This window comes from Mytilus edulis, chromosome 13, assembly GCF_963676685.1.
Source record: "Mytilus edulis chromosome 13, xbMytEdul2.2, whole genome shotgun sequence".
In the NCBI taxonomy this organism is placed as follows: Eukaryota; Metazoa; Mollusca; class Bivalvia; order Mytilida; family Mytilidae; genus Mytilus; species Mytilus edulis.
Window position 1 is genome coordinate 4,945,431 of NC_092356.1, and position 25,323 is coordinate 4,970,753.

Genomic DNA, 25,323 nt, shown 5'->3' on the forward strand with positions numbered 1-25,323 from the left:
TTTGACACTTTGCTGTGGTGTTTTCTGAGTGATGAAAGAACCAATTGTCCTGAAACGCAAACACGCACTTGCTTCAAATGTGTTTTAGGTGTCAAACAAAAAACAACAGAATTAAAGGGTACACAATTTTGTGAAAATAACGCAGACGTCCTTGCAAGCTCTACATAAGTCTTACTAATTATCTTGAGACAAATAAACATGAGTGCAAACTAAAAGAACAAGAAAAGGAAACAAAAACACAACCCTGTTTGCGTGATTATATTTTTTAAACACCATGGACAATAACACAATGACGGGGTGTATTAGGACAAAGCCACGTAATATGTAACAGAGGAACACAATAAGGCATATATAGACAAAAACATATTAGCAATAATAAAAGACAAAAATACAAAATGTATTATAGAACAATAACACAATGACAGGATGTTTAAGTACAGAGCCACGCCATTTTTTACAAACAAATAGGGAATAATGAGGTGCTACAATATAAACCATGATAAAGAATAGAAAATAATGAACAAACAGTATAACGAATAAAAAAATGAAGAACCCCATCCACACCCTCATACCACACAAATGAAAGAAAAAAGAAGTATCAGTCCATAAGACAAGCAACCCGACGACACCACATAAATGAGAATTTACTCTGATTTTAATTTGCAAAATACACATCCGACAAATTAATAAGGAGACACATATAATTAAAATTTAAAAAAAAAAGTTTTCAAGGATATGATGAAGTCTATCTTCAGTCATGGTTTTCTCTGAAACAGAAAGTGGATGTAAATCAAAGAACATTATGTCTTTGTAACATTTCTCTAAATTTATTATAAAATTGATTTGTTGTCACAGATGAAATTAAAGCGTTTATCGCCCAATATACAGCAACCCAACGACATACTACGATGTGTAATTTATTTTGAATTTTTTTAGAACCATAACATCCGTATATGTTTCGAATAAACAAACTATTGAGGACATACATATGACTAATATTAAAATTTCCTCTTAAACTAGTGATATATGGTTTAAAAAGATATCATGAAATATATTTTTAACTTTTTTTTAGTTTTCAACTATCAATTGGTGTTAATCAATAAAACAATTGTAATATTTCATTAAATTTCCATATCAAGTTACCCTTTTGTCACACATGAAATAAAAGTGTTAATTTACCCCAAAACATGTACATAACAAAATGTGTTAATTTTGTTTTTCTGTACATAAAATGAATATTCATTTAAGTTAGATTGATAGTAAAGAAAACAAAAAAATGATACTAGTTATTTTGAATAACTAAATGCACAAATAGATTCGAGTTTGAATCAACTCATTTTCTAAAAGAATTATTCATGTTTATTTATGTTAATTTCTTTATCACGTCAAAAAGAAATGCATTTCCGTCTCTTTCATTACAAACAAGCAGAATATTTTCAGTTTTGTCAAAATAAATTCCAAACGGCTCATTCAATCCATCTGATTCAGTAAGAAGTTCTTTATAATGTTCACAATCATCAGATACAACTATTACAGTGTGTGTACTCGCATTAGTCACATAGACATTCCCCTCATCATCTGTTGTCACACCTTGTAAATATTGAATTTCATCATTTTTATAAACATTCCACATTGACTTTCCATCTAACGAGCAGCAGTATATTGATGTATTGTCAGAATTATAATACAACTGTACAGATCATGACAAGAAAATAAGTTAAACTAATAGTAAAGAAAAAAAATATACAAAATGTTATTAAGATTGATAGTATAGAAAACAAAAATTAATAGAAATCATTTTGATTGACAAATACTCAAATAGATCCAAGTCCAAATAAACTCATTGTCTGATAGAATTATTCATGTTTATTTTTGTTCTTTTTCACGTCAAAAAGAAAAGCTTTTCCGTTTATTTCATTACAAACAAGCAGAATATTTTCTTTTTTGTCATAATAAATTCCGCGTGGCTTGTTCAATCCATCTGATTCAGTAAGAAGTTCTCTATGATGTTGACCATCATCAGATACAACTAATACAGTGCTCTTCCTGCAATCAGTAATATAAACATTCTCTTCATTATCTGTTGTTACACGAGTAAAATCTTGAAATCCATCCATTTTAAACTTCCACATTAACTTTCCATCTAACGAGCAGCAGTATATTGCTGATGTAGACAAGTCTAAACAGATCAACCTGTCTCTGTCTACTGTAATATCGTAGATATCGTCTGTAGGTACCGGTATAGTACGTATTACTTTACCTGTCAGGTTCATCACATATATTATACTACCAATAACAACGTACAGGTTATTATCATTATATGATATTCCCCAGCAGTTACCACTGGTGTTGATTGTACTGGTGACAGAACGTGTAGATATATTTATTATCAGTATGGTGCTGTCATATACACAGGATACTGCTACAGTGTTACTATCTATCTCTGTTATATAATGTGGTGTATCGGACAGAGGAATGTGATGGATATCAGTACCGTCTGAATTACAAATAATAAGTCGTCTATTAATATTGTCGGTAAACACTAATGTATTGCCTGTTTTGATACAACTATTAATGACCTGACTTTCATTCTTTGACATCTTTATATTTATCTGTTTACGTAAAGTGACAGAAACAGGAAGGTTGTTTTTGTCAGATGCTTGATCATGGGTGAATGTTTCTTCTTTAATTGGTTCATTTTCTAAAAAAAATAAATAATGAAGTATTGAATTGATTATAACAACAATCGATTGCTTAATCTATAATGCAGTTTATCGCTATTTATTAAAATGAATTGAATGTTGTAAAATTTCTTATGCTTTGCACACTATATATGTAATGTTTAATTTTTCACGACCTCACATTTTCTCTCAGATGTTAACGATTTAATTGAGTGTTATTTTCACTATTGACACATCAAGCTTAGCATGATTCAACGACATCATGAAGTAAAAGGAAAATTAAAAAAAGTTTATAAATGACAGAAATAGAAAAACCTTTGAGTGTAGAGCATACATGTAGTCTTGTATTGGACATACCAATGCAGTGGAATAATATATGTGTGAATTTGTTTGGCCTTCCAATTTTAAATCATGAGCCAAACAAAATGTCAATATGATTCCTTTGTCCTAAACCTTAACCACGGACAGAAAAATGGACAGAAAAGGGTGGACTTTTCTTTACGAGTGTTTGTTGGTTGTTTAACGTCCGGTGGCAAATATTTCATGCATGTTCAGAAAGAGAACACATAATGATAAATACTACATTGGAAAGTAGGTTATGTAACGGAGGCCGTACGGGATGAAGGTCGGAGAAATTAAGACTGCCACTAAAAATGAGGGTTAATTGAATAGGGACAGAAATACCTTGTAAAATGCCTTATACGAACCCCTCGCAGAGTTGTTGCAAGGGTTCTTAACGAGCAGAGAGCATGGCACTCTATTAACACGAGTATTAGATTGAATGTCCCCATTCACACCGGACGTGGCAGCGTACTTGTACATCCCACACCTTTAAACGAACGCTCCGCTTAGCCAAAGTGTTTTGCTGTCAATCGAAAGACATCAGATGTGACAACAATTATATTCCCTAGTCACCCTTGAGGGCTCTTTAGTTTGAAAACCGCTTTCAGGATCGGCTTACCGTTTCGAAGCAAATGACATAACCACAGGTTTTGTTGGGCTTCGTGTTGCTCAGTCTTTAGTTATATAGTATGTGTTTTGTATGCTATAGTTTGTTTTAAATATCTTGCCATGGCGTTGTCAGGTTATTGTTGACTAATGAGTTGAATATTAAAAAGAAGATGTAGTATGATTGCCAAATAGACAACTCTTCACAAGAGACCAAATGACACGGAATGTCCATTTGGTATCTTTCGCTTCTCTTATCAACAAGCCTTTGAGGGATCCGTATTTGGCATGTTACAAGGCTACACTTCTGACATCTGACCTCTACCTTACGTCGAACTTCGTATTGGGACGCACGATTTTATTTCGAGTCCGGATGCTTTTAAGAATCAAATATAGAATATCGTTTGAAGCTATTTCGATTAAACATGAGAACAAACCATATTATTCAGAAACTTAAATTTCTGTCCTGCACAATGTTCTTCATCTCTTTCTCCAAAACGTTTAGTGAAGCACTTCTTTTCCGTACTCTTATTGTACATTGTGCATAATATTTCCTTGTTACCATTTATTCAATAACAATTAATAATGATATAATAGCATACAATTCCAAATTCAATTTCTGCTGTTTGTATGTCCCATTATGTTTACACCATTCACCACCAGGGGAACAAATTAATACATATTAAAGGTAAATCATGTAATAGTGGTCGGCCGGGATGATATTAATTAAAACTGTATAATGACCTCAATACATGTATGTCTTGGTTTATTTTTTGCGTAAAATTGCTGTCTCAATGATTTTTACTCAACATGTTTATCATGTTTATTCATGATAGAAAAACAGATGATCGTCATGTATTTTTTTTATATTGATATTTGTCATTGGTGTTAATTGTATTGCAATATTTACGAAAGAATATTTAACAGTTATGTGCTTGCAAGTTCAAAAACAAAGGATGCTATTCGTTTATCTGCATTGGAAACACTCTGTTCCCGATAAGATTTACATAAATGGCGCGTCGACAGAACAAGCCTTTCTAACATGTACCATCCATTAAGAAAGCTAAGCTATTGATTGATATAAAATACAAACAGCAATGTTCCAGACCATATGAGTATTTGGACCGTACGCGTACGGTCCGGACCGTATACGTATACTCGTACGGTCCGACCATACGCGTACGGTCGGACCGTATGAGTATACGCGTACGGTCCAGCTGATGTTTTGGGATCATATTGGTTAAATTTAAATAAATATTTATCAAAATCATTATTTTTAGTTATACAAATTGATTTTATTACATGTATATGGATGAAATGAGTAAGCGAACAATTGAAATTAAATGTGTGTTTATTTTTATATCCGTGATTCCTATTTTGGTACTCAAGGTGACACTGACTTCCACAAAGAACGTCATATTTTTTTTACAGTAACATAATTTGCTTATGCACGTTGCTTTGTATATTTTTTTGTAAAGTTCCTTAATATTCTAAAACGATTGTCCTCCCACTCTAAGTTTACTTCCGATAACTTCAATTTTAATTAGCATACTTGGCTTCAATATATGAATTACTGACATGCTAAATACAGGAGATTAACAGATTAAATATATAAACGTGATTTTTTAAAATAGTTATAACATTATTTTGTTTTATTTCAATTACTATTGAACTTTTTACATTAATTTGAGATGTAAGCTATGTTGATCTGTTATATACATTTGTATCTGATAAACGTGACCAACTTCTTAATATTAGTAATATTAGTCAAAAATATACTGGATCTGAACATGAATGAAACATTTGCCCCTGGACGTTCGGCTACAAACAAAATCCTGCATTTTTCTTTGCCTTCTTCAAATTATATTAAAAGTATACTATTCCAAGAAGAGAACTTCCCATACATGTACTTTTTATTTTATTTTTAGAATAAAGAATATGAATCAGTCATGTGAGTGTTGGATGATGCCATTAAATAGTTTTGTTTAAAAAAAACCCATCACAAACTACTGACTTAAACATGTTAAAAGTCACTTTAGCATGTTTAATGACGGTTCATTATTATGGATACAGAGAGGAAATAAAGGCACGCTAAATTCTTAGATATGGTATAAATACACCTTGTCGTCGCTATTTGTCTGCCATTACTGGATATCACACAGGTTCCCATAAAATTTTGACGTCATAAAACAAAATATCTAACGCCACAATGGAAAAGTCATTGTTGTATGCTTCAAAAGTTCGAGAGGCCGGGTCAGCCAGGATTAGCGATAAGGTGTATTGTGTTTCAAAGTTGGTGTCATTTTTATCATACGATCCGTCCTCACATAGAAATAATATTGGTTTACCATGTTTACAATGAGGCCATATACATGTATATTTACATGATAAAGTGTAAATAAGTTCAGTTTTGGTTGATGCGGTCAAATAATTTTGTTAAAACAACTATCACTCAGTCTGATATATCGAAACCACTGAAATGTATTTACAATTCAATATTTTGAATAAAAAAAGGACTTGAATGACTTGCTGATATTCTAAATTGATGTGGAAATTTTTTTGTAGCCAATGTGTTCCAATATTCATTGATATTACTGTCATTTGAATTATACAATCCATCGTAATATGTATTACTATAAGTGATTTAGTATGCGGCTATATATATATTAAGATTTACATAACAAAGTGTAATTATGGTCAGTTTTGGTTGATGCTGTCACATATGGTCAGTTTTGGTTGATGCTGTCAAATATGGTCAGTTTTGGTTGATACGGACAAATAATTTTGTTATATTCACGAGTCAGTCTGAGATATCAAAACTACTGAAATTAGTTTACGATTCAAAATTTTGATGAAAAAGAGGACATGCTGGCACTATAAACTGATGTGAGCATAGTTTTATTTTCCAATATTGCTTTCATTTATATTAAACAATACATCCTGATATCAAAATATAGGTGATTTACTTTGCGGCTATTAAGATTGACATCATGTACATAATAAAGTGCAAATATTGTCAGTTTTGGTTGATGCGGACAAATTATTTTGTTATACCAGTCAGTCTGAGGTATGAAAACTACTGATATTTGTTTATGATGCAATATTTTGAATAAAAAGAGGACATGCTTGCATTCTAAATTGATGCAAATGAAATTAGGTAGCATTGTGGTCCAATATTTCTATCATTTCTATTTTCATGATTTTACAATCCATCCTTACATAAAAATATTACAGATTTACTATTTGACTATAAGAGTTACATAAAAAAGAGCAAATATGGTCAGTTTTGGTTGATGCGGTCAAATATGGTCAGTTTTGGTTGAAGCGGTCAAATATGGTCAGTTTTGGTTGATGCTGTCAAATATGGTCAGTTTTGATTGATGCAGACAAATAATTCTGTTACATGATTACATGTTACTGTCAGTCTGAGGTATGAAAACTACTGATATTTGTTTCTGACGCGATATTTTGAAAAAAAATAAAAAATGATCATTGATTTCCAATATTGTAGTTATTTATATACTACAGTGCCTCTGGACCTAAAATTATAACTGAATTACTGTGCAGCTATTTAGATTTACATAAAACTAGAGGCTCTAAAGAGCCTGTGTCGCTCACCTTGGTCTATGTGAATATTAAAGGAAGCAGATGGATTCATGAAAAAATTGTTTTTTGGTGATGGTGATGTGTTTGTACATCTTACTTTACTGAACATTCTTGCTGCTTAAAATTATCTCTATCTATAATGAACTTGGCCCGTTGGTTTCAGTGGAAAATTTTAGTAAAAATTAATAGATTTTATGAAAATTGTTAAAAATTGACTATAAAGAACAATAACTCCTAAGGGGGTCAATTGACCATTTCGGTCATGTTGACTTATTTGTAAATCTTACTTAGCTGAACATTATTGTTGTTTACAGTTTATCTCTATCAATAATAATATTCAAGATAATGACCAAAAACAGCAAAATTTCCTTAAAACTAACAATTCAGGGTCAGCAACCCAACAACGGGTTGTCCGATTCATCTAAAAATTTCAGAGTAGATAAATGTTGACCTGATAAACAATTTTACCCCATGTCAGATTTGCTCTAAATGCTTTGGATTTTTAGTTATAAGCCAAAAAATGCATTATACCCCATGTTCTATGTTTAGCCATGGCGGCCATCTTGGTTGGATGGCCTGGTCACCGGACACATTGTTCAAACTACTAACCCAAAAAATGATTCTGGCCAAGTTTGGATTAATTTGACCAAGTAGTTTCAGAGGAGAAGATTTTTGTAAAAGATTAAGATTTACGAAAAATGGTTAAAAATTGACTATAAAGGGCAATAACTCCTAAAGGGGTCAACTGACCATTTCAGTCATGTTGACTTATTTGTAAAACTTACTTTGGTGAACATTATTGCTGTTTATAGTTTATCTCTATTTGTAATAATATTCAAGATAATAACCAAAAAGAGCAAAATTTCCTTAAAATTACTAATTCAGGTCCAGCAACCCAACAACGGGTTGTCCGATTCATCTGAAAAACTTCAGGGCAAATAGATCTTGAACTGATAAACAATTTTACCCCATGTCAGATTTGCTCTAAATGCTTTGGGTTTGAGTTATAAGCCAAAAACTGCATTTGACCCCATGTTCTATTTTTAGCCATGGCGGCCATTTTGGTTTGATGGCAGGGTCACCGGACACATTTTTCAAACTACTAAACCAAAAGATGATTGTGGCCAAGTTTGGATTAATTTGGCCCAGTAGTTTCAGAGGAGAAGATTTTTGTAAAATATTACTAAGATTTACGAAAAATGGTTGAAAATTGACTATAAAGGGCAATAACTCCTAAAGGGGTCAACTGACTATTTCAGTCATGTTGACTTATTTGTAAATCTTACTTTGCTGAACATTATTGCTGTTTACTGTTTATCTCTATCTATAATAATATTCAAGATAATAACCAAAAACAGCAAAATTTCCTTAAAATTACCAATTCAGGGGCAGCAACCCAACAACGGGTTATCCGATTCATCCGAAAATTTAAGAGCAGATAGATCTTCACCTGTTTAACAATTCTACCCCATGTCAGATTTGCTCATAATGCTTTGGTATTTGAGTTATAAGCCAAAAACTGCATTTTACCCCTATGTTCTATTTTTTGACATGGCAGCCATCTTGGATGGTTGGCCGGGTCACCGGACACATTTTTTAAACTAGTTACCCCAATGATGATTGTAGCCAAGTTTGGTTTAATTTGGCCCAGTAGTTTCAGAGGAGAAGATTTTTGTAAAAGTTAACGACGACGACGGACGACGACGGACGCCGGACGCCAAGTGATGAGAAAAGCTCATTTAGCCTTTTAGGCCAGGTGAGCTAAAATAAGCAAATATGGTAAGTTTTGGTTGATGTGGTCAAAAGATTTTATTATACGACTCAGTCTGAAGTATGAAAACTACTGATATTTGTTTTTTTGACGATCAATGCATTTGAATGGGAACATATAGTTGGAACTCCCCCCCCCCTTTTTTTTAAATTGCTGGATCTGCCCTTGCATACTGGCACTATAAATTGATGCGAACAAAATTATTTTCCAATATTGCTGTAACTTGTATAGTACAGTCCCTCTTGACCTAAAATTAAAACTGAAGTACCGTGTGCAGCTATATAGATTTGCAGAAAGAAAGAGCAAATAATGTCAGTTTAGATTGATGTGGTCAAAAGATTTTTGTTAAACAGGTCCGTCCGAGGTATGAAAACTACTCGTACACAGATATTATATTTGGTTAATGCGGTCAGATAATTTTGTTATGTGATAACGAGCCATGCTGACTCCCAGAATAACAAATGTAAAACAATTCAAATAATACCCCCCCCTTTCCCCCCACCCCCATAATACTAATTAACGGCCTAATTTATGTACAAAAAATGAAAGAAAAACAAATATTTTATGTTACACATCAACCAAAGTAAATCACTGAATTTCGGGCTCCTGACAGGCACATACATGCAGAATATGGCGGGGTTAAACATGTCACCAGTCTCTTGCCGATTATAAATCTGAAATAAAACCGGCAAAATAGCTAAACTCGATATGATATTAATCGCTATTTTGCCGAAGCCTTTATATTAAGACAAATATTTCTTAAAACTTATAAATCAATTCTAGCCGTAGAATTTATAAATCAATTTTAGCTGTAGAATTTGTAAATTAATTCTGGCCGTAGAATTTATAAATCAATTCTAGCCGTAGAATTTGAAATCAATTCTAACCGTACATTTTGTAGAACTGTTCTAGAAGTAGAACTGACTGGTCAGTTCTAGCTAGAACTGTCTAAAACTGTTCTAGGGTAGAACTGTCAGGATCAGTTCTAGCTAGAACTGTCCAAATCAGTTCTAGGTAGAACTGTCCAAATCAGTTCTAGGTAGAACTGACCAAATCAGTTCTAGCTAGAACAGTTCTAACCTAGAACTGACTACAAGGTGTCAGGCTGACAGTTCTACATACTGTTCGAGAACAGTTCTCCTGACAGATTTTGACAGAATTTATGAGAGGTTAGAACTGATCTCCACTGTACGGGGGTACATTCGGTTACGTACAATTCTTTGATACATGGGGAAAAAAAGGAAAATGTGTAACTAAGTGGAGGTACTTTCCTTATTGCGAATGAATCTTAATTTCAATGAATCTATTCTAGGTCAATTACCAATACTATTCCGTGGATTATTTTCAGCCAGTTCTGTATTTAGTTTCGCCATTACCTGGAAAAGAAATGAGTAACTTTATTGAATGCAGCAAAAGAAAACATGAACAATTAAACGATAACGTTACGTGATGCAACTACATTGTCCTCTTTAGTTTCAACTATACACACATTATTATTGACAAGCGATCTCGAGATAAATTGATCAAACAAACTATATCATACAGGATTCATACTGATATACTTGAGTTACTTGCATAGACAAAAGGGAGTTGTGTCTTTCGTAGACATAAATGCCGTGTTGAAGGCCGAACTTTGATCTATAATTATTTACTTTTAAACACTGTGACTTAGATGGAGATTTGTATAATTGGCATTCATACCACGTCTTCCGATTTCTACTAACCGTATCCTACAGAAACAAAACTAAACATGTTAACCAGAAAAACCACTAAGCGGTATTTCTATTTGAAAAACGAAATCAAACCTCGCTACATGTGCATGTGGATGCTCCGCGCCCGTTACAGTTACAGTCATATTTTATTGGTTTTGTTATGAATAACTGGACTTAATGACTTGATTGTCTCTGTAAGATGTATTTGTAACTGTTGTAGATTCGTGACGATTTATATGTTTACATTTGGCGTTTTGTTATTTTTGCAGTTTGTCCTATAGATGTGGTTCATTTTGTTTGGTTATTTTGCTTTTTTCTCGTTAGAATATACTCGACATCTCAATTTATTTATGTACACATACGATGGAATGACAGTTAAACATGCTTACTTATTTGCCGGCAATTTAAAATGTTATGAAACGATTAAGTATTTTATTCTTATACAAAACACATATCACAAGTTGGTATTCGTCATGTTGGACAGACATGTAAACATGGTGCAGCTGAAAACACTAATTCTGAAATTACAACGATCATTAAAATGTTAATTATGTTAAAGCCTAAACTGACATCAAAGTTTTTTTTTAATTGATATGTTGCATTTAAGTTTTAAATATTGGCAGGATAACTTGGTGGCAGATCCGTGATATATATCGACTAAAATGGATTAGGTACATATAAGAAAATTGGACGAAAGATACAAAAAAAAATTACAACGCAATAAAAACAAAGAAAAGGACCGAAAAACAAACAACAGTATCATTATTAGTATAGGAAATTATATAGGAAACACAACATAGAAACCCAAAGATTAAGAAATACACGCCCCATCAAACATCCCAGATCGTGGTTACTTCGGAAAGGTAAGCCGATCCTGCTTCACATGTGGCACCCGTCTTGTTGATCATATAAGTACAAATCTGGAGATAAGTCTTATTCGGGGAAAAGAGGGTCTTTAAAAATATTGTGAAACTGTTTACTCGCGTAGTGGTTTTAGATATATTGATGATGTTCCTTTTATTAACAATTCAAACTTTGCAGATTTGGTTCCCTTAAAATATTCTCCAGAAATTAAAGAAAGGATTGACACGGCTTCCTCCGCCTCATTTTAAGACTTATAACTCGAATTTGATTAATCGGTCATCTCCGTACAAGAATCTTTGACACACGATACAATTTTAATTTTGATATTATAATGTTCCCCCACCTTAATAGCAATAAACCAACTTCACCTGCATATGGGATATACATTTCCAGACTCATTCGATATTCAAGAGCGTACAGCTGCTTCTCAAACTTTGTTTTACGTCAACAGTGTCTAACAGAAAGTTCGTGAACCATGGTTATATGTCAAAGAACGTCTGGTCTTTTTTTTCTAAAAAGATTCATCGGAAGATACATGTACCAACACCTTGTTGATAAATATTCCATATCAACTTCACAAATAATGCATGGTGATCTTGAATCATAGTTTCTAGGTACTGATGTTGTACATCATCTTAATTACGTGTTGTAGTTTTCTTTTAATTTGTCGTTGTATATTTTAAATCTTTACTGTTAAGTCCATTGTTGGTTTATACTTTTGGCGTGGCTAGGTATTTATACATCCCGCCATTGTGCTACGGTCATATTTGTACTCTAGTCTTTCATTGTACATTGTCCAAAGAGTGCCTTTATGTCTTTTTTGTTTTTCTTTTGTTAAAATAGTTGGGTTGTTATTATTTTTAATTTTAGCTCACATGGCCCAAAAGTCCCCAATGAGCTTTTCTAATCACTTTGCGTCCGTCGACCATCGTCGTCTGTTTACTTTTACAAAAATCTTCTCCTCGGAAACTGCTGAGCCAAATTTTACCGAACTTGACCATAATCATTTGGGGTTTTTAGTTTTAAAAATGTGTCCGGTAACTCCGCCTGCCAACCAAGATGGCCGACATGGCTTGAAATTTATCATAGGGGTACAATACAAGTTTTGTCTATTATTTTGAAAAGCGTTATAAATAGAGAAAATCTGACAGAGCCAAAATGTTTAGAATGCTGAGCTCTAATAGTTGTCCTACGTCAAAACGTTCAGGTTTCTTAAAGAAGATATTGTCCTGAAATAACAAAATTTACCCTTTTTCATTGTTGTCTACTATATCGAAAATTATAATAGATAAAAAGACGTTTTAGATTGCAATAATGACCAGTAAGACGAGTTTTACAAATAAGTCGCCATAGTCGAATCCATATTAGAGTTGTTGCCCCTTGATGACGATTTTTTTGCGTTTTTGCCTTATATCTTAAAAAATTACAATAGATAGATAGAAACTTAAATAAGAAAAAAATGATCAGCAAGACACGGTGTACAATTAAGACAATCATGGAAAAAATTGTCTGGTGACTCCTTATTGGAATTATTACCCATTAATGACATTTTCACCATCTATGTATTCGTCTTGCCTTATACATGTATAAACAAGTATAAGTTTGCCGATATACTTAGTAGACTGTCACTCTTTATAGGAGTAAATACTTTTAAATGAGGATTTTTAACTCTCTTTTGTGTTTTGAGCAGAAACCAAAGAAGATCGATAGAAGTTAAACCGACTAGAAGATCAGTATTTAAAAACAAATATTATATATTTATATTAAGAACACATTGTTTTACATTGCACAATAAAAACGACGATAATCATAAGATCGAAAAGAAGATGAAAGTATGATATATACGAGAAAGTTACACATATATGTATTGATTCGGAGAAGATGTCCGTGTAGTGTTTTATTTCTGCTTCAAATCATGACCACTCCTGGAAGAATGTTATGAGTAGCCCTTACATGTTATAACTAGTGCTTTACGTACATGTATATACCGATAACACAACTCAGTGGTTGATGACATGAATGAAGTATTTACAAGGTACAAAATATATACGTTCATTTACATTTAAACGCATGATTCAGTAAAAAAATGTGTAAGGGTTCCGCGGAACCCAGGGTCTCGCCTACTTTTGCTGTAAAACACAGGCTCAACAAAAATGAGGAAAACAATCAATAAAATATTCCTTTTGATACTATCTTTTGATTGTAAGAAGCTTTTGTCTAAGTTTGGTAAAAATCCAGGATAGTTTATGAATCTAAAAAATGATTTAAAAACTTTAACTACAGACTGTATGTAATGTTAACTGGAAGAAAATCTAAGTCCATTTATAAGTAAAATACGGGAAAATTTACTTCTGGATACTATCTTATGATCATAAACAAGCTTCTGTCCAAGTTTGGTAGAAATCCAGTATAGTTTAAGAAAGTTATTAAAATTTCAAAAACTTTAACCACAGAGTGAATATTTGTGGACGCCGCCGACGACGACGGAAAGTAGGATCGCCTAGTCTCGCTTTTTCGACTAAAGTCGAAGGCTCGACAAAAAGCATTATGATAAATATTAACAGAAAACTTCGAAATAATAATAAAAAGCATGCTTGGTGATCCAGGAAATTTTACATATCGAACAGGTTTTAATTATGGAAAAAAATCCGTGATAATTTTTCGTTAAAAAGGATGAATCAACAACATTATGACCATTCAATTAATATTAATATTTTTCAAAAGTATTAATTCAAAGATGTTTTATAAGCTTATTTTGACGAAATTGAAACAAACAATGAGTGATAAAAGCGAATTGGCATTTCTTTCTTTCGCGTTTATAAATGAATGATTGTGCCTTTATCCAACAGGTAAATAGTGAATACTAACATCGTTATAATACATATTCAAAAGTACAGCTATGAGAATATTACATATCATCACAAGTTATTGCAATTTATAGTCACACATATTCATAAGTTACTACCATGGGATCGGTGCTACCTTCTATCCATTAGTTGGTGCTTTGTTATTTGCAAGATTCAATAGCACACCTATTTGATAGTAGTTATCACTTTGTTTATAGAATGAGTTTTGAATCACGGTTCATTATCAATACAGCAATTACATAAAACATTTCCGTGGTTATCGTTAGGTATATGTTGTAAAGATTTGGTTTAAAAAAAAAGGTTTCGACTAATGTCAATCGCTGTTACTCAAATGAAGGGGGACAACACAGATAACTTACAACACATATGGTGAATATCGAATTCTAATAATACGATTAATCAAAGTATGTGTTTACAGAGTAGTAAAATTACTTTGAAAACCATTATCTGATGATAAAGAGTTAGGTTTTGACGATAAAGTGAAAAGTAGATTAATGGAAACAAATTAAACGAAGTTTATTCGCAGAAGAAAAAACAACATTGAGATTGGTTGGTTACTTTTAAAACATATAAGTATAATGTTGTTTAGAAACGAAAATTACTTTAAATCACTGATATTTAACAAGTTTGATGTGTCATTAAACATGTAACAGATAAGCTATATTAGTTTACATGTTTACCAATAATGAAAATGAGGAAGAGAGGATATGTTCAAAACCTATTATATTTATTCATATTTCATGTCATATAAGTTGATGATACTGATAGAGGTCTTTATTAATATTTAAATTCATTCTCTATTAATACAAGCCTTATAATAGCTATTAATGAAAGCCTTATAAAGGCAACCTCAGGTCAGGAAAATACAGGCAAACCAATAAAATAGCACACACATGTGTACACTCAAACAAAATCCTACTTACTGTATCAGCATGCTGTAACCAGGTATTCTCTACGTAGTCCTTACTATGCATTTCTCTATGCTCACCACAATAGTAGCGTCCTGCTACACAGTTATCACCTAGTTCTTTATAAGTAATTCTGCCTTGTTTGTTAGAGTAATCCCCATTTCTGCATTTTGCTTTTATATCGTAAGATATGTTCTGGCTTAATTTTTTCTTTAACGTTTGAATTTTTCTACATAGTTCTTCTAAAATAGTGTCATATCGGCTGTACTCGACAACAGCTAATCGCCATATTTGTAAGGCTATAACATTCTTTGAGAAACAGATACATAACTTTCTGACTCCGGTTTTATCCAAATTGACCAATGCCTTTCCTCTATATAAAGTTGTTTGCCCATCTTTCTCTTCACACACTGTATATCTTGTAATATAATAGAATAGAATATGATTGAAATAAGCAAGGGGGAGAAATTTAAATTCAAGTATCAACCATGGTGAAGAACTAAAACTACTCTTTTCACTTCCGAAACTTTTCTGAATAATATCGAGAGAAGTCGATTCCGTTGTAATCATGCATGGCATATAGTATGAATTTTGTATCAGACTTGAATCGTTGTTGGTAGCTGTTAACTGGGGTTTTACTATAATATCAAATTTTTCCATTACATGAAGTATGTGAGTTTTATATTTTCCAAACTCTAAGTCAGGTTCTTTTTCAAAAAGCCTATCGATAATATTATCTGATAATTGTCCGGTCTTTTCCAGATTGTGCCAATCAGTTAACTGTACTATTTCAATATTTCTTTTTTGTGGATGGTTATCGCATACTAGGCACCTGAAACACTTGACTAACCAATCTGGCTGTAAAACGATATACTCTTTTATGTCAGCGAAAAAAATAATGTTCCCAATTTTATGCTGGTAAGTTAGGAAAGGAAGAAGTTCATTTTCTTTGATAGAAAGCATTTCGGCTAATTCCACACAAGCCTGCCATGACAATATATTCTGTTTCGACTCGTCTTTCAACACGCTTAACGCATTTTCAAGTTGAATCCAATGCATAGGCAGTTCCTCGGTAAAATACATCATCTTTTTTGCAACATCAGAAATTTTGTTTTTCAATTTGTTAAAGTCGCTTTTAAGAAATTCTGTATTAGAAATAAAGAAGACGCCTCTGTTGTGATTAGCTTTATCTTGATCTCCAAAACATTTTTTAAATTTTTTGATATATTCTTTTTTCCTATCTTCAACCTGAAATAAAAATCAAACATAAATTGAAATACTTTTGTTATACATGTTAAAACAATGTAACACATATTACTGTGAGTGTTCTAAACATCTTATCATCAGAACAATTCGATTTCACAGAAATTAATTTCTAGACTTTCACAAATAATTACTTCAAACTCTTCAAAAGCTTTAACACGTTCATCGACAGCAAGACGCGGGAATGTACATGCTCATGCAAATCAAACCTAATTGCAAAATTCAAAGGACAACATACTGGCACCCTAAATTCATGCAAACAAAAATGTGTTGTTATTGTATTGCAATATTGTTGTCCATTGTATTAAACATTGAATCCTGACCAAAAAAAAATATGGCTGATTCACTATGCAGGTATATAGATTAACAAATTAAAGTGCACATATGGTCAGTTTTAGTTGATGCAGTCAAATAATTTTTTTGTAAAAGTCAGCTACATGAGCATGATGAGGTATCAAAACTACTGAAGTTTTGTTACGTATCAATATTTTGAATAAAAGGACAACATGCTGGCACCCTAAATTCATGCAAACAAAAAATTGTTGTTATTGTATTGCAATATTTCTATCCATTGTATTATACATTGAGTCCTGACGTAAAAAATATGGCTGATTTACCAAGCAGGTATATAGATTTACAAATTAAAGTACACATGTGGTCAGTTTTGGTGGACATGGTCAAATACTTTTGTTGCACAAGTCAGTAAGAGGTATCAAAACTACTGAAATTTTGTTAGATATCAACATTTTGAAAAAAATGAGGACATGCTGGCACCCTCAATTCATGCAAACAAAAAATTGTTCTTATTGTATTGCAATATTGCTGTCCATTGCATTATACATTGAATCCTGACATAAAAATATGGCTGATTTACTATGAGGGTATATAGATTTACAAATTAAAGTGCACATATGGTCAATGCGGTCAAATAATTTTGTATAAGTCAGCATGAGGTATCAAAACTACTGAAATTTTGTTACGTATCAATATTTTGAATAAAAGGAGGACATACTGGCACCCTTAATTTATGCGAACAAAAATTTGTAGTCATATGTTAAAATGATGCTTTCATTTTGTATAGTAAATTCTATCCTGAAATTAAAATATTGCTGATTGTTGCTACATAGATCAAGAACATATAACTAACAAGGACGTATAACTAACATTTAAAATGCATCCTTTCATAGAATGATAGATATACATATAAATAAAGTGCAAATATGGTTGAATTTGATAGGTATTGGAATATATATTCAGTGCCCGTTATCACTAAACCAAGATCGTTTTTTAATTTATAGATTAGGAGATCACAGATTTATTTGTGTTACAAGCAACGTTTTATGCGTACTTTATTTTCAAATATTTGTATTAAGTCCTGTTTATATAACGGTATTAATTTTACCTTATTTTCGATGTTTGTACAACGAAACAAAGATATTAAAAAATATTTTTTTAAATCGATGTAGAGTGGTCCTGGTTAGAGGTTAACTTAGTGTTGAGCAGACCAGTCAAAAGTTAACTAGGGAACAGGTCTGATTTCGATCGGATTTGTCAAAGCAAAAGTTAACTTATGTTAAATTTTGTGGCAGGACTGGTTTCGAAGTTAACTTATGTTAACTTTACGGCAAGACTGGTTCGAAGTTAACTTATATCAATAGCGGACCTGTTTCGAAGTTAACTTTTTGGCAGACATGAAAACAGTCCTAGAACCAAGTCTGCTTTTCAAGTTAAATAGATGTTGGTCCAAGGACTGGTCAGAGCAGTCCTAAATCCGGTCACAGGTTAACTTTGACCAGTCCAAATGACCGGTTATCAATTAAACTTGCTGTACAGGTTAGTACTGCACCCATCTGTAACTGTAACGGAATCCAACTGAATATTTATATGACCAATAATAAGTTCACAAACTAATATCAGGTTGTTTTCGTTAAAAAAAAGTGTCAATTCAGATATATTCTGAAAATACTTATACATGTCATATAATGATGATTCTAATATGACGTTCTTCAAACGCTTTTAGTACACACCCGTGGTAAAATATAAATATAATGATACGTCAGCTGAAATCAACGTCATGGATTTTTTGGGCTGTTCTAAGCTTACTCCCAGAACTAAACCAGAATCTGAAAGGCCTAAGCGGAAAAGCCAATCCTTCTGTATGTCAACATGTCCTAGTGGGTATGGATGTCAGCTTTTTGTACGTAAAATTCCTCAATTTATATGTCGAAAAGATACAACTACTTTTAATCTGAACGGAAATGTTTATGTAAACAACCGAGCAATAAGTTATTTAAAATTTTAAAACTTTCCATGTTCAGACTGTTAGGTAATGTAATCTACCTCCTTAAACTGGAATTTGAGAAAAGCTACTAAACAGTACTGAATTAATTATATTAATTATATCTGAACAGTAGTGCATCTACCGTAGTGGGTAAGTTTGATAATTGGCTAAATAGTCTATTGTTTACGATTGTGTTAAGCTCAAAATGACGTTAAAGAATTCATATACTCGTGATGGTACCGTTCGGAACTCACATACAGGATCAATTGACACTATACGTAAAAAGACACTATACCATGTAATAATCTGTAAGGTGGACTGGACAACGTACGATTTGGTCCTAAATTAAAAAATGAAATGTAATGTTGAATTTGCATGTTAGTGATAGTAAATTGCCGAAATATAATACGCTTTGTCTCACAGATCCTTATGAATCATATAGAGCACGTTTACTCCCTCAAAGGTTAAGTGAACATTCTTTCTTACATTTTATCATAATCTATGTTTCGAAAAAAAAAAAAAATATGTGTGTTTATATTCAGAAATGTCAAAACATTTCGGAAAGAACACAATGCATGTATCATTATACTGTACCTCCTTTTCTGTCTTGTACTCGTCAATATGAGTGCACACTACAATAACAGGTGGATTTAAACCATGTCCCGGAGAACTGGTACGTAGACAGTGAATACTGTCAAACCAAAAATCGATGTATTCTAAAATGTAAAGAAGAAAAAACTGAACTTTGTTTTCACCGTCTATCTTCTATTAACACGAATTAATGTAAAATTGAGAATGGAAATGGGGAATGTGCCAAAGAGACAACAACTCGATCATAGAAAAAAACAACAGCAGAATGTCACCAACAGGTCTTCAATGTAGCGAGAAATTCCCGCACCCGGAGACGTCCTCCAGGTGGCCCCTAAACAAATATATACTAGTTTAGTGATAATGAACACCATACTAATTTCCAAATTGTACACAAGAAACTAAAATTAAAATAATACAAGACTAACAAAGGCCAGAGGCTCATGACTTGGGACTGGCACAAAAATGCGGTGGGGTTAAACATGTTTGTGAGATCTCAACCCTCCCCCTATACCTCTAGCCAATGTAGAAAAGTAAACGCATAACAATACGCACATTAAAATTCAGTTCAAGCTCCAGACTTCAATTAAACTGACTGAAAGATTATGATTTCATCATATGAACATCAGGCACAATCCTTCCAGTTAGGGATTTAGTATCATACCATCATAACATATATGAGAAGAACATAACCCGTGTCATGCCAACAACTGGTTTTTGAATAAATGTGTTTAGTTCCGATGCAAAGACCCTATAAGTGAATCAATATTAACGCCAAAATATGAAATCTTTAATGACCTGAAAACAGTATCGTAACTATATCCCATCTTAATAAGTCTATTCAAAGGTTTTGTTAGTTTTTGAGGTGAATACTGACACCTTTATGCTTTGTAAAGAATATTTCCATAAAAAATTGGATGTGAAATACCTGAACGTATAAGAAGTCTGCATGTTGAGCTATATTTACGAATGATGTCATTATACCGATGATAAAATTTAGTAAATGTTTTGACTAGTTTGTGATATAGAAAACCCTGGTGTAATAATTATTCAGTAATACATAAATTTCTCTCGTTAAAATCTAAAACATTGTTACATACACGAGCGAATCGTACAAGTTGAGATATATAAACACCGTAAGATGGTGACAAGGGAACGTCACCATCTAAAAATGGATAATTAACGATAGGAAATGAAAAATCATATCTTTTATCATAAATTTTAGTATTCAGCTTTCCGTTAGTGATATAGATATCAAAATCGAGGAAAGGGCAGTGGTCATTGTTAGTATTAGCTTTATTTAAAGTAAGTTCAACAGGATAAATTTCTTTAATATACATACTGAAGTCGTCATTATTAAGAGCCAAAATGTCATCCAAATATCTAAAAGTATTATTAAATTTGTTTATCAGATGTTGTTTCGATGGGTCTTTGCTTATTTTTGTCATAAATTGTAACTCATTGCAATACAAAAACAGGTCCGCAATAAGTGGTGCACAGATAGTCCCCATTGGAATTCCGATAATCTGACGATATACGATATCCCCAAAGCGAACAAAAATGTTATCTAGTAAAAATTCAAGGGTATATATAGTATCAAAGCATGTCCAATTGACATAAGTTTTTTTTTGTTTATTGCTACTAAAAAATGACCTAAAAGAGATTGAACATATATATTCACATTTTGACTTTTTAAATGCCCATTTAATAAGGTGTGTGCATTTGTTCTTAATGAGAATGTGAGGTAATGTGGTATACAGGGTAGACAAATCAAAACTTTGAACAGATTCAAAATCACCAATATAAGCATGCAATTTATCAAGTACTTCCAACGAGTTCTTGACACTCCAAAAGTAATTAATTCCACTATTTTCGAGGGCCTTATTTGAGCAATTTATTATCAGGTTTTTAATTGTACCAAGTGTGCTGGTAAGTAGAATATACAATTCAATAGTGGAACAATGGCTTGAAGACGAAATAAATCTATATTTGTAAGGTGTTTTGTGTAGCTTCGGAAGCCAATACATAGTTGGGACTTTCATTGTATTTGGCTCTGCTTGTAAAGTGGTAGCTAAAAGTTTATGTTTGTTACAGATGTCGTTTTCTGAAAATGGAGTCAGTTGGAATGTTGGTGAATTGGTGATTTCTTTTTTCAGAACCTCAATGTAAAATTTACGTCAAATAATAATAATATTATTAGCAGCTTTATCGGCCGGGACAAACACAAATTTCTTTGCTTGTTCTTTTAGTTTATGTTTGATACGAGAAATTGGTTTATTGTGGTTATTGTTAATAGTAAAATGTTCTTTAAAATGTTGAATACGTATATCAACTATCTTCATTACTGAATTAAAAAAAGAGTCCAAAGATTTTTTGTCAGCTTTCCCGTTTTATCCATTTCATACAGTAAGTATGGAGTGAGTCGTGGATGATATTACGACACTCATTCCAATTAATAATTGACGGGGGGGGGGGGGGGGGGATTTTTAGGTCCTTTACTGAGGAATGATTTTAACTCTCGGTCTTGAACGATATTAAGATCTCCTGTTATAACATGGGAAATGGGTCCATAAGTATATGGAGAGGTACTATAATTACATGAAGTAGGTGTATTTTCACTGATATTAACATCTTTACACAATTGACTATAATTAAACACAAATATCCGGGTAGATTTCTTGTAAATATAACAAATAAGAGGTAGCTCAGTATTGTCAAAATATCCAGGAATTTGTTCTTTAACAGAATGGTCGTTAAATATTTACAAAATCAAAACCTTTATTGACATACTTTTTTTTAATAAAATATTTTATATGATCTTCAGGGCGATCAATTTTGGGAAATAGTTTAGAATAACAATATGCTATAATAATTTGAACAATTTCATACTTAGGACTACTATATGAAATTGTGTTGTAATCCTCCAAAATTTTATTTAACTTATTAACCGGTAATGGACAGAGTTTTGTTAACAGATAATGTCTGCCGTTGGTTTTTGAAATAGAAATTAGGTCCGAAATATTGGTATGATTGGTCCGAAATTTTCTTTGATTGCGATTTATTCTACGACCTTGAGAACGGTTTTTACGAACAGTTTTAGAAACTATATCCAAAATGTTAACGGAATCGGATCTAGATATACTACCAATTCCCATGATATTATCATTAAGACCGAGAGGGTAGACTGTTTGTAATTTTTTAATCCAATTTAATTCAATTATTTTTCGTGATCGTACAAACTTTGAATGCGATTCACCAGGCTGCTTATTTGCTACTTCTAAAGGTTGAACTGCTAAATATTTAAAAGGATGGTTGTGCTTCTTAATGTGTTGGTAAATGATACTTTTGAATTTATTGGGTCTTTTAAAACGATACAGATGTTCTTGAGTGCGGTTAGATAAATATCGTCCAGTTTCTCCTACGTACTGAATACCACATCCCGGTTTGTTTCATGTGAGTAAATAAATAATACTTTTTGTTTTTCAAGTTATATCAGTTTCAAAATTCAAAGAAAATGTGCGACCATTAAACGTGGACCTTACCGTATTGTTGGTGGAAAGACGGGGACATGTAAGTCATTTTTTGGCATGACACTTATCGATAGAAGGGTAACCAAGATTTTTGTTGTTTAAAATGTTAGCGATGGTAGTATTTTTAGATAACCGATTTTGAAGATTGAGACGTGTAGATACCCTTTGAACAAGTGTAGTATTTAATATTTTCCCATTTCTAAGCTTCATAATTGTTTTTTGTTAGTGAATTATTTATTTTCTTCACAATGTTTATTACTTTTTAATTCTCATGACTACTTGGCATTTAACAATCGTATTTTATTATATTCTAGTTGGGTAACGTTAGTGTGACACACACAAAAAAAGAAAAAGCGTCCTCCTGACCCACAGTAAAACCATTGCAAAATTGGGGCGTTAGTTTGGCTTAGCTACAACTGATGGAAACGTTAAATCCGGTGCCTCGTATAAAGACAGTACCACTGTTGCAAAGAGAAAATTTCGTGTAACAATCCAATATACCCGCATGTTCACGTCGCAGTCCACATTTCAAAAATATTCATCCCGGATGGCCTGCATTACACGAATAAGCTACTGCATTTATTTGTTAGTTGGTTCTTGAACATGTATGAAATAATTTAAACTGTTCTAGGAATAACACATGTAACAAAAAAATGACTCAAGAATATGAACCTAGGATTAAAAGGATTAACGTCTAAATATCACAACTGTTTATTCTATAATTTCAGTTATATATAAAATAAGGAAAAATCAATTCAGTATTGTCCTGGTTTAATAAGTTAAATGTGTTAATGAATATTGTTTTCGATTAGTCCATTTTGTTTTCAAACAGAAAAAGATATCTATTATTTACAATACATTTGCTATGTTTGTATGTGTATTTAAACAGGTAGATACAATGATAAATTTACTTATAAAAGTCTACAGATTTATTGAACGCTACTTACAAAGATAATAGTCTACGAACAAGATGAAATACAATCGTATTGACTAATATTTAGTTACAGTTAATTTAAATATGTTAACATTATGTTAATAACTGCTGTTGTCATGGATTCGAATATTCTAACATAAAATTGTTCTACCTGAAAATATAGAAATGCTATATATCAAATTTGTAGAAATTGTGTAGACTTTTTCCGTTCAGCTACAATTTAGATGATTGCGAGTAAGCAATGTATTGTGTTAACCAGTACTGGCTACAATTATCAAATGGTAATAACTATACATGTGTTATTTTGTTATTGACGGAGGTCTTAACATCTTACCTTCAATTGAATCAAAGTTTGTATTATCTTCTGTAGCTGCTATGTCGTCAGATATATTTGTAACAAGAAGATAAATGGCATGTGGATTCAAAAACGTTTGATGTGTGGCATAATAGTCTTTCTGGCCAGCAAAATCCCAGATGCCACATTCTACCAATCTCTCAGATGTCATTTGGTCTTGATCTTTCTGAACTTTTACAAGAATTTCATCCATTTGCTCGAAAATCTTTTTCCTCATATCGTCAATTTTTATTGAATCTGCGGATTTTTGAAAATCATTAGTAGACAGGATAACACTATCTTTTATAGGTTTGTCAATATTAGATTTTTCTGCAACCGAGGTAGCAGTCTCCGTTATGTTAACTTTGTTTTCATTTGTCGATGATTTGTCGATTGAAACAGTTGCAGGCTGGTTCTCTAGTTTTCTTTCAATTTCAGACAGCGGTCCTTTAGACGGAATTATGTCTTTTACGTTGGTCTCTTTTTCAGATGGAATAACCTGATCAGAAACTAATTCACTTTGTTTTTGTTCTTTATGTAGGGTATCTAGTATCCTGTTTATTATTTTCTTCCTCTCTGTTTCAACTGTAATAAGATATTTGACAATAAAACATGATTAAAGATATAAATGTTGTTGGTTTTTCAGCAGAATGCGTAATTACAAAGCTTAGACGCACTAAGAATATTGGGCATGTAGGAACTATGTGCAAAATTAAAAGAAACAAGTTGAAATAAATCTATATAATTACGTAGAATTGTTTTCACAATAAAAATATTTGACGACATTTACACCAACGTAAATTTCAACTAAAATTGCGAAATATTCACATAATTTCTTTGAAGTAAGCATTTTATTAGACTAATTTCTGTGTATTTCCGAAAAAACATTTCGTAATGAGGAACTTATCAATTAGGATAAAGACGCCGATAGAAAAAATCACTATTGCTATACATGATACATATATTATTATCTTTGTTTAAATTAGACACAACTGTCCTTGTAAAGAGTACAACAAAAATGGCTATTCATGTATAC

At 32.3% G+C, this 25,323-nt stretch overlaps 1 protein-coding gene across 1 annotated transcript in view; it reads right to left on the minus strand.

The window, feature by feature from the left end:
• Positions 1–807: 807 nt before the first annotated feature.
• Positions 808–25,323, minus strand: part of LOC139501619 (uncharacterized) — a 41,559-nt gene continuing 17,043 nt past the window's right edge. Inside the window, exons 9-14 of the mRNA XM_071290739.1 lie at positions 24,288–24,872; positions 19,496–19,617; positions 15,373–16,605; positions 10,328–10,382; positions 2,093–2,701; positions 808–1,590 (exon numbers count right to left, since the gene is read on the minus strand). Coding sequence (XP_071146840.1) covers positions 1,364–1,590; positions 2,093–2,701; positions 10,328–10,382; positions 15,373–16,605; positions 19,496–19,617; positions 24,288–24,872 — 2,831 coding nt within the window. The 3' untranslated portion in view covers positions 808–1,363. The remainder of the gene's footprint in view (positions 1,591–2,092; positions 2,702–10,327; positions 10,383–15,372; positions 16,606–19,495; positions 19,618–24,287; positions 24,873–25,323) is intronic.